We start from the raw sequence: 12,436 nt of genomic DNA on the forward strand, positions 1-12,436 counted from the left end.
TTGATCATCAGTGCGGATGGCCCAAAGGTCACTGATTATTATTATAAAATCTAAGATTTTTCGATAAATTTCAAGTTGAAAGATAAATAATAAAAGGAATATCGGCGTGGGTTGTTATTTGAACAAAATGCAACTCATTCCTCTCAGTGTACGATTCAACACGTACTATTACACGTCACGCATTCAGCATACTAATCATGAATGTGAAATTAATACTTGATACTGCATTCATTTGTAAGTAAATGCTTATAAATATTTCGACAGAATATCATTAATATAACGACAAAAATTCTTATATGAAAAAGTAGTTAGTTAGTGTGACATAAATTAGCATGTGTTACTTCATCAATTCCAATATTCCAATTCCCATTATATTTTTATATTCCCATTACATTTTTCACTTTCCAATATCCCCATTCGAATACTCCTATTCCAATATTCCCATTCCAATACTCCTATTCCAATATTCTCATTTCAATCACAATTTTCATCAGTAAAATTCACTTATCTTAAATGAATAAAATTCACAGAAATTCATTTCTCTGAAGTAAATTAGTATAGAGCTTTGCATTATTAAATTACCTTCAATTACCTTCAATTACCTTCAATTACCTAATCGAGCGAGTCCTGATACTGCCACAGCCAATCTGGTAATGATTCCCATCATTCTACATCCGGTAATTATTCCTATCATTTTTATCGGGTAATGATTAACATCATTTTATAATCAGTAATACTTACAATCATCATATATCTGGGAATGATTACCATCAGGGCCAATTAATTCAGGGATAATTTTTAAATAAACAATCTATTAACAAAAATCATAATATGATATCAATAACAGTAATAATTAATAACCGAGATGATAAATGGCATCATAAAGTAATAACATAAATAACATTAATCAATAACAATACATATTATTCATTGAATATTCACTGAATACAAAATACGCTGAAGTGCATTATATGATAAAAATATTCAGGTTTCATCCACACATGAATTGCCTACACTGAATGATCTGAGTGCACAGCGTACAATTCATGTACTGTTCATGCAATTCATGTCACATTCATGCACTGTTTATATTATACAATATTACATACAATTGTATAATTACAATATTATATTGTAATTATACAATATATTATACAATATATTATTCATATATTGCATCCACTAAGTACACTTCGTACACATTATACATTTTTTACTCTTGATAAATCTTGCATAGTTCATAAACTTCGTGCACTGCATACACTTCATGTACGAAGTGTATTATGTTTTTTATGTAATTTTTTCATCTTTATATTATATAATTAATGTAACCATAAATTTAGCATAATGATTCCCATCATTCTACATCCGGTAATTATTCATTCCATTTTTATCGGTTAATGATTAACATCATTTTATAATCAGTAATACTTACAATCATCCTATATCTGGGAATGATTACAATCAGGGTCAACTAACTCAGGGATAATTTCTAAAATAAACAATCTATTAACTTTAATTATAAAATGATAACATCGTAGATCATTTCATTATCATATCATTTCATCGTATATCATAACATTATCGTATAATAATTAATAATAAGTAATAATTAATAACCGAGATGATAAATGGCACTATAAACTAATAACAGAAATAACATTAATCAATAACAATAAATATTATTCATTAAGTAGTCACTGAATACAAAATACGTCGAAGTGCATTGGATAATAATAATATTCTGGATTCATCCATATTTGAATTGCCTACACTGAATGAACTGAGTGCACAGCGTACAATTCATACAATGTTCATGCAATTCATGTCAAATTCATGCACTGTTCATATTAGTCAATACACTATAATATTATATTGTATAATATAAATGTTAATGTTAATTTAATTATAATAATATATATAAATAATTATATATATTTATTTATATTATATATATAATATAAATAAGTATATATAATTATATTATATAATATATAATATACATTGCGCTCAATAAACTTCAAATATTACGTGAACTACGAACGGCGTATAATTCGCAAACTTTTTATAATTCATATATTGCATCCACTACGTACACTTCGTATACATTAAACATTTTTACTCTTCATAAAGCTTGCATAATTCATAAATTTCGTGCACTGCATGCACTTCATGTACGAAGTGTACTATGTTTCTTATGTAATTTTTTTATTTTTATATTATGTAATTCATGTAACCATAAATTTAGCATTATTCATAAACTGCGCACACTCATGAATTGCGTATAATTTGTGCACTGCGTACGATTCACAAATTACATACACTGCATACACTACACACACTACACACCACATACACTGCATACACTCTAAATACTGCGAACACTCCACCATATTTCGCATATTTTATAAACTTCGTACACTCCACAAATTACATACACTGCAAACACTGCAAACACTGCATACGCTGCATACGCTGCATACACTGCATACACTACACACACTGCATACACTGCATATATTTCACAAACTACATACACTACATACACTACATACACTACATACACCACATACACTGCATACACTGCACACACTGCACGGCCACAGCAGCGTGGGAGCAGCAGCAGCAGTGCAGCAGTTTTTTAGCAGCAGCAGCAGCAGCAGCAGCAGCAGCAGCAGAAGCAGCAGCAGCAGTGCAGCAGTGCACAGCAGCAGCAGTTTTTGCACAGCAGTAGCAGTGCCCGGTGCAGTGTTGGTGCCCAGTAACTGACCAGCGGCCACTGCAACCGGTGGCCTGCTCAGCGCCCTGAATATCATTAACTGCTCATTACCATCATAATTGTGGTCAGTAGCTAATAATTACCATCATAATTGTGGTCAGTAGTTCAGTATCTATTAATTACCATCATAATTGTGGTTAGTAGTTCAGTATCTATTAATTACCATCATAATTGTGGTTAGTAGTTCAGTATCTATTAATTAGCATCATAATTGTCGTTAGTAATTATCAATCAACATCATTATTGTGTTCAGTAATTTTTAAATAGCATTATAATTGTGGTTAGTAATTCAGTAACTATTAATTAAAATATTAAAATCATAATTGTGGTCAGTAACTATTAATTAGCATCACGATTGTGGTTAGTAATTCAGTAACTATTAATTACCATCATAATTGTGATCAGTATTTCAGGTATAATTAATAGACAACATAATTTGGGTAATTAATAGCAGAATTGTAGTTTTTACTTCAGTTTTAATGCTATTTACATCATAATTGTGATTAGTAACTGAATATTAAATAATTACTATAATAATTGTGATCAATAATTGAGTTATAATTAATTGTTATTGTAATTGCGATCAGTAATCCAGGTATAATTGATTGATAACATTATTGAAGTGACTAATTTCAGTATAAATAATTTATATCATAATTGTTGTGAGTAATTTCAGTGTAATTAACAAATTGAGGGTTCAGATAATTGTGGAAAGGATTTGTAGAAAAATAATAATAACAATTATATTATTTAAATAAATAATACCTTCATGAATTACATTTTTACAGTTTTTGATGAACTTAAATCATTGAATTATAATGTGTATAAATTATTAAATTACCCGCTATCATCTTATATTATTATAAATTTACAAGATAATTGATGTGTTAAGCAACTTAAATGCAATGAATATATTTTGTTTACAAATTTAAAATGACTTAGTAGATTTGAAAAGCGGTGAAATGTTCATTTTTGTATTTTAGTTCAGGCAATAGTCGATCATTGCAAAGATGGTTAACATTTTCTCTATTTGATTCTATTTGAAACAAAATAATTTTTAGCGTGAATTTATAATAATAATTAAAGATAGTCGGTGAAACATAAAAAATAATTTAATTTTAACATTAACTGTATCACAATTGAGATTATTAAGAAGAACCAACATAGGTTCAATAATTAATTATTTGAATATCATCGTTTATGTAAGAGAATAAATTTATAGAATTATATCTTATGTAAAAATTATACTAGTTTTAATTATAGTGAAAATTTTAGAATCTCCAATCAGTTACTCATTTATTTTAAAATAAAAATTAGTTTACAATTTTTATTTGGTTAAAGAATTTACAGTAGCAGTTCTGTATTGAAATATTTATTTCATGCATTCATTTTTATATAGAGAAAATCACAAATTTATGAATGCAAAAATATATATATCAGACCACCTCAATCCTCAATCTAGATTATTAATTAATGTTATCAATGTGAAAATTTTTGAATATTTTTCTTTATAATAGAATCTATTCCGTTAATAAATAATTTACATAAGACATATTCAACTTATTCAACTTATTATTCAAAATAAGATGTTGAATGTTGAATAAATATTATTCAACTTATTCAAAATTCAACTTATTAGAAATATTATTGAATAATTTCGATTTTTTGACGCAGCAATATTTCAGAAAAAAATTCACAAGGTCACGTTTTTATTTTTTTACATAATTTTTCATGTAATTATATAATACTATTTATTAATATGAATGGGATTAATTTCATTACGTAAAGTATTATTATTATTATTAATGGGATTTTTCATGTATTAATTCAATACAATGTATACAAATGGGGGGTACTATAATAATAGAAATAAGTATATATTTTTGACACAATTTGCTACATAATTTTGAAACAATTATTTTAATAATAATGTTCTTATAATTTAAATTGAATAATTGTGATACAATCAAGCACACATTTATACAAAAATAACATAGAGTGTATTATAATCAAATTAATAAACACAAGATTTCAATACACAAAATAACGAGTGAAAAGACACGTGTGTTACGCACGACTATACAATAATACAGTACAGCGCACTATACAGGCTTTATTCATACACTTCATGCATGCAGACCTCATTCACATTCACACACAACTCAGGCTGCGTTCACTCAATTCATTGACACATTTCATTCATACAGATGTGACATTCACACACTACACAGGCGTTATTCAAAAACTTCATTCATACAGATGTGACTCACATTCACGCACTACACATACATTATTCAAACATTTCATTCATACAGATGTGGGTGACATCCACGCACTACACATGCATTATTCAAACACTTCATTCATACAGACTTCAGTCATTCATCCACTCATGTATCACCCAAACTTCATTCACTGTAATCACAATAATTGTTCATATTATGAAATTCATTCATTATTGAGATAAAAGCATTAGTTATTTCTCACATGCTGTGTTTTCAACAAAATACATGTTAGTTATTAACATTCAATTGGATGTTCTCACTTATGGTAACGAAATTTGAATTTCATGAATGACGAATGTGAAAAAGTATTAATTCGGTCACTTAATTGACCATTATTCTCAATCAATTTTGTACTAGTTGCAAATAATTATGCAATTTGTTGTTATTTATTAGTTAATTAATTAGTTATGATAATTAGTTATGATACTAATAAAAGTTTAATTATACATAAAAAATAAGTTTGATCGTGAAGTCACTTTGAGCACAAAAATTGCACGAAATTTCCAAAAACCGCGCGCGCTAAATGTTCACTAAAATTTCAGAACTGCGTGTATGAAATTAGTACGAAAATGCTAAAAATTACAAAATTTAAAAGTAATAAAAAATTTTTAGCGCATAAATTTTAGAATAACACGCATGAAAATACTAAAAACCACGAGCACGCAACTTCCGCGAAAATGCTAGAAACCACAGCCACGTAATTTTCACGAAACACGCACATAATTTTCACGAAAATGCTAAAAACCACACGCANAGTGAGGGCAGTGAGGGTAGTGAGGGTAGTGCTGTCTCTTATACACATCTATTGTGTTCTCATAATTGGAATTCAATTATTTTAGGATCTTTTCACAGAACATCAATTATTATTTAATCTTGATTCCATAAAAACAACATGAATGTCCAGCCTCATCAATATAAACGTTTAAAAAGGTTCGATTATCTTATGAAATTACATAGAAAGCTGTATAAAAATTTATTACATTTTCTTCGAGTAATTTATTGATAAATTTTTTAGGCAATATTTTACAGAGTTAATCTTTGAGTCCATTACATTATCTATCTCGAAATTCATCACAAACTTCATCACAGAATTCATCATAGAGCTCATCACAAAGTTCATCACAAATTTCATCATAAAGTTCATCACAAAATTCATCATAAAGTTCATCACAAAATTTATCACAAAGTTCATCACAAATTTCATCGTAAAGTTCATCACAAAACTCATCATAAAGTTCATCACAAAATTCATCATAAAGTTCACCACAAACTTCATCATTGAGTTCATCACAAATTTCAGCATAAAGTTTTCCTTAAATTTCATCACAAACTTCATCACAGAATTTGTCTCAAAATTCATCACGAACTTCATCACAAATATGATCAATTATCAAGTAAATTAGTCAAAATTCACCACAAACTTCATCATAGAGTTCATCACAAATTTCATCATAAAGTTCATCACAAATTTCATAACAGAATTCGTCTCAAAATTCATTTCAAAATTCATCACGAATTTCATCACATATGATCAATTATCAAGTAAATTAGTTAATTTATGAGCGCAGAACTGCGTCGCTAATTGGCCCTGGAATACTGCGCACTTTAATCAAGATAATTAAATTCCCGTTCCAGTCCATTCCCGGCCACTTCCGGTCTAATTAATTCCAGATGGAATCCTGAACAACACTTGCATTATTCCTTCATAATTCCCGCTGGAATTCTGGAATATTCCAGTTGCAAGATAATAAAATTTTTTTACTAATTTTAAAAATAAAAAATTAAATGACTAATTTATCAGAGATATGTCATAAACTCATTAATTATTACAAACAATATTAATGTTTAGCATTAAATGGATTTATTTATTGAATATTAATCATGAATGCACACATTTAGTTCTTTTAAATGTATTGCATAAATAAAAAATTGTTAATTGTTGCTTTGCATATTGCATTGCATATTGCACTGCATATTGCACTGCATATTGCATTGCATATTGCACTGCATATTGCACTGCATATTGCACTGCATATTGCACTGCATATTGCACTGCATATTGCACTGCATATTGCATTGCATATTGCACTGCATATTGCACTGCATATTGCACTGCATATTGCATTGCATATTGCATTGCATATTGCACTGCATATTGCACTGCATATTGCACTGCATATTGCACTGCATATTGCACTGCATATTGCATTGCATATTGCATCGCATATTGCCGCATGGAGCATCATTAAGCATGGCGACTTTCGTGCAGGTTTTTCGATCGCCGCGCAAGCTATTGATTATTTCCATTGAGCCGCCATTTTGAAAATGAACCCTTCTGTGTATGAGGGAAGTGAGGGAAGTGAGGGGAGTGTTAAGCCGAGTGAGGGGAATAAGGGGAAATAAGGGGAAAATGAGATAAATAAGGGGAAAATGAGATAAATAAGGGGAAAATGAGATGAATAAGGGGAAAATGAGATAAATGAGGGAGTCCAGATAATGCGAATAAAGAGAATGAGAAATGTTAGAGAGGAGAGAAATTGCACAAGCTTAATGTTAGAATGACTGAGAGATTTATGTCAGAAATGATGAATTAGGTCATTTTATTATATTAACTTCTTAATAATATTTAATTGAAAGCAATCTTTTCGTATCGGGGTAGAGGGAAACTGGTTTTAATAGTTAGAGGGTTTAGCGAAATGGAATTGGATGAGGCAATTCGATACCGAAATTGGGAAAAAGGAAAATCAAGCCTATTACAAAATTTTAGAAAAAACTTGAAGTATTTAAGATGAAATTCTTCAAATATATGAGATTAAAAATGTAAATTCGATAATGTTAATTTACGCGAATTATAAGGAGTTGAAGAATAAGAGGGTAGTGAGGGTAGTGAGGGCAGTGAGGGTAGTGAGGGCAGTGAGGGTAGAGAGGGTAGAGAGGGTAGAGAGGGTAGTGAGGGTAGTGAGGGTAGTGAGGGTAGTGAGGGCAGTGAGGGTAGTGAGGGTAGTGAGGGTAGTGAGGGTAGTGAGGGTAGTGAGGGTAGTGAGGGTAGTGAGGGCTCCCCCTAATAAATGTACTTCAACTATTCCCATTCCAATGGGAATGTCGCAAAAGTCGCCGCCGCTGCCCAGCGATGCAAAAAATTCTCTTCGGAAATTAGTGAACAAGCGCAGCTATGTCGCATGCCGTCGCATGATGCATGCATCATGTTGATATGTTGTTTTTAGGCGTTATGTTGATACAAGCATGGTTTAATCTTATATGGCATAGCATAATCATGTTGATATGTTGTTTTTAGGCATTATGTTGATGCAAGTGTTGTTTTATGTTTATATGACACAGCATAATCATGTTGCTATGTTGTTATCATGCGATATGTTGGTGCAAACTTTGTTTTATGTTATACGACATAGCATAATCATGTTGCTAATGTTGTTATCATGTTGCAAGCCTTGTTATTTCATGTTACATTGATCACATAGCATCGTAATGCTGCTATGTTGTTATCATGAGATATGTTGGTGCAATCAATGTTATTTAATATTATAAGACACAGCTTAATCATGTTGTTATATGTTATTATCATGTTCCAAACATTGTTATTGTATGTTATCCGACATATAATAATCATGTTTCTATGTTGTTATCATTCGATATGATGGTGCAAGCATTGTTATTTTATGCTATCCGACATAGTATAATCAAGTTGTTGCTATGCTGTACATCTGCTATTTTCAGGTGATGTGGTGGCATAAGTCTTGCTATGCGATAGGTTATGGTCATCACATGTTCCTGTTGTCATGTTATTGTTGTATTTGTTATATATAATATGAGGTATATGTTAAAGAATCGTTGTAGCAGTTTCTTGTCACTGTTTTCTACTGGCCCAATTTTTAGAAGTTCTTAACTATATCAATGTTATCAATATTATTTATGTATTAATTATATAAATCACAATATTGTTGTTGTTATCAATATTGTTTTGTGCTATTGTTTTTAGCAAAAACACGTTGCTACCAACAAACGCTCTGTTTTTAAGACCAATATCGTAATTTTTAGCTAATGCAATATTACAAATTTTTTTAAGTTGGTACTTGAATAATCATACTGTTTAATTAGACCTAATAAAAATGCTTATTACACCTAATTTGTTGTGGTTGATAAATTTATAAATTTTTTAAAATTTATCAGTTTGAAAAATTTTCACATTTTTAAATGAAAATTGTGAACAAGTCAATAGAATAATTTGAATTTCAAACTAAATAATCATCTCTGTTTAGTAATTAAAATTAGCAATGATATCTTCACGGGATTCAGAATCTGTCATTTTTTAGAGGGAATTTCAAAGGCTTTCCCGCTAAATCTGGAGCGTTGCCATTAGGTTCACTGTTCCATGCCTGGCGCTGCTGATGAGCAAAGCAGAGGGAAATTCCGCTAGAATGGCAACATTTCAGCAGGCGAGGAGTGTTGCCAAATGATGAGGTAATCCCGCTAGCATTCGGGGGAGGATTAAAGTCTATTTAAAGTCGCCATTTTCAAAGCCAAATTAAAATCCGCGGCGGCCACAGTTTGCCTTTCATCGTCGGCCACGCAGAAATGAGGTAAAAATTGCGTGTAACTTCAACGAAAACAAAATTTAAAGCCATGCAGAAAAATTTTAACGTTGATCGTGATGCAAAAGATCGATAATTCAGGCCGGAAAGTTGTCAGTAAATACGCGGGTAAATTGTCACTGAATAATTGGGAAAGCTACAAGTAATTAATTGGGAAAGTTGTAAGTAATTAATTAGGAAAGTAATAAAAACTTAATTGAAAAAATTATAAATAATTAATTGGGAAATTTATAAATAATTAACTGTGAATGTTATATGTAATTGAATGGGAATGTCATAGGTAATTAAATGAGAAAGTTATAAGTAATTAATTGTAAAAGTTATAAGTAATTAATTGGGATAGGTAGTTATTAGTGATTATTTGGGAAAGTTTCAAGTACTTAATTGGGAAATTTTTTAGTAATTAATGGGGAAAGTTATAAGTAATTAATTGTAAAAGTTACAGGAAATTAAATGGTAAAGTTATAAGTAATTAATTTGACAAGTTATAAGTAAATAATTGGGAAAGTTATAAGTAATTAATTAGGAAAGTTATAAGTATTTAATTGTGAAAGTTATAGGTAATTAAATGGGGAAGTTATAAGAAATTAATTGGGAAAGTAATTCAAGTAATTAATTTGGAAAGTTAAAGTGGAAAATGCATAAGTAATTATTCGGGAGTGTGATAAGTAATTAATTGGAAAAGTTATAAGTAATTAATTGGGAAATTTACCACTTGACAACGTACAAAATCTCTGTGAAAAACGAAAAATAATCATCAAATAAATGGGAAAGTTAGGTTTTCTTAATACAATCCAAAATTAAAATCTCAGAAGGCAGTCTGTAACTATTAAAAATTAATACAATCATACATTTTTATAGAATATTATTAAATGATATAGTACATCATTATTTTGTTTTATAATGATATGTAATAATTATAGAATGGGAATAAATAACACTTTTTCCAACAAATTATTTGTCATAAATGTTCAGAATAATGTTCGTTAGGTTGTAACAATAAATTTAGTAAAGAAGATTGTTACAATAGTTCAGGATTGTTACAATAATTCAAGATTGTTACTATAGTTCAAGATTGTTACAATAGTTTAAAATTTTTGCGATTGTTCCAGATTGTTACAATAGTTAAAAAATTTTACAATTGTTCAAGATTGTTACAATAGTTTAAAATTTTTGCGATTGTTCCAGATTGTTACAATAATTCAAGATTGTTAAATCTCGTAATGAAAATTATTTCATTACAATTAGTAGAGCATATTCCAATTGATTGCAATTTTTTTAATTGTGTAAATTTTCATCAGTTTTTTTATTGTGCATATCAATTTTTAATACTGCACGTTTTGAAATATTATTAAAATAATATTAATATCATGTTTCTAAATAATAAAAAGCTTACGTATCGAAAGGATGCTGGAGACGCGATGGAAATCCATAGAAATGACATTAATCCATACGTGGATTTGGGGAAAGGGTGATGGAGAAGGGGTGAGGGTGAAGGGGTGAGTAAGAAGAGGGGATAGGGAGAAGAAGAGAAAGGTGAGGAGGGGACAAAGAGAAGAGGGGTGAGGGAGAAGAGATAGGGAGAAGGGGTGAGGGAGAAGGGGTGAGGGGGAAAGAGGGATAGGGAGAAGTGGTGAGGGAGAAGGGGGAATAGGGAGAAGAAGAGAAAGGTGAGGAGGGGACAAAGAGAAGAGGGGTGAGGGAGAAGGAAGGCGAGGGAAAAAGGGTATGGAAGAACAGGGATAGGGAGAAAAAAGAAAGGTGAGAAGGGGGTAAAAGAGAAGTGGTATGGCACGTGATGGAGAAGAAAGGAGAAGGGGAAAATGAATGGAATGACTGGCGGGAAGCGTGGATAGCACAGAAAGTACAAACTAGAGAAAGAGAGAAAGAGGGAGAAAGAGAGAGAGAAAAAGAGAGAATGAGGGAAAGAGAGAGAATGAGAGAAGGAGAAATACAGAAAGAAATAAAAAGAGAAAGAGAGAAAGAGAGAATGAGAGAAAGAGAGAAAGATAGAAAAAGAGAAAGAAAAAAGAAAGAAAGAATAAAAAGCAGTTTAAACCAAGAATTCTTTCTTCAATTCATTACTTGAAAATTTTTCTTCACACGAACTTTTATTTTTTAGTTCGAGCTCCAACTGACATATCTTATCTTAATAATCAAATTAATCACTCCTATATTTTCATCGGCCACGTATGTATTGTTAGACAAAGTAAATATATTCTTAAGAAGCAAATAACAATAACAACAATACGAGTGGGAATAACAGCAATAATGAACACAAAGGGAATAATATATACGATAAAGATGGGAGTGTGGGATAACGTACGAATGTATGGGAGAATGTGCCATATGTTCCATTGTACGTCATTGTACGCTTTTTGTACATTTTTATTACTCTTCCTTACGCACGCTTTTGGTAGGGATTACACTCGAGAAGGGGCAAAAGCACAAAGATCTTTATTTTTATGTGTGTCTTTGTGCTTGTGCAGTTTGTGCTGCATGTGCCTTTGTGCTATTGTGTTATTGTGCTAAAACTTACGCGTGTGCTGGCGTGTTGTTAAAAATACGCAAAATTTATACGCATGATGCGACAACAGTGACAACAGCAGTGACAACAGCAGCGACAACAGCAGTGACAACAGCAGTGACAACAGCAGAGACAACAGCAGTGACAACAGCAGTGACAACAGCAGTGACAACAGCAGTGACAACAGCAGTGACAAGAGCAGTGACAACAGCAGTGACAACAGCAGTGACAACAG

General features: G+C 30.8%; 1 protein-coding gene across 1 annotated transcript in view; it reads left to right on the forward strand.

Annotated features, from left to right (window-relative positions):
• The first annotated feature begins 11,148 nt into the window (after nt 1-11,148).
• The window catches only part of LOC108675534 (circumsporozoite protein-like), a 16,313-nt gene continuing 15,025 nt past the window's right edge, over nt 11,149-12,436 (forward strand). Inside the window, exons 1-2 of the mRNA XM_018163558.1 lie at nt 11,149-11,159; nt 12,272-12,426. Of these exons, the coding sequence (XP_018019047.1) occupies nt 11,149-11,159; nt 12,272-12,426 (166 nt within the window). The remainder of the gene's footprint in view (nt 11,160-12,271; nt 12,427-12,436) is intronic.

Source organism: Hyalella azteca, unplaced genomic scaffold, assembly GCF_000764305.2.
Source record: "Hyalella azteca isolate HAZT.00-mixed unplaced genomic scaffold, Hazt_2.0.2 contig6877, whole genome shotgun sequence".
Lineage (NCBI taxonomy): Eukaryota > Metazoa > Arthropoda > Malacostraca > Amphipoda > Hyalellidae > Hyalella > Hyalella azteca.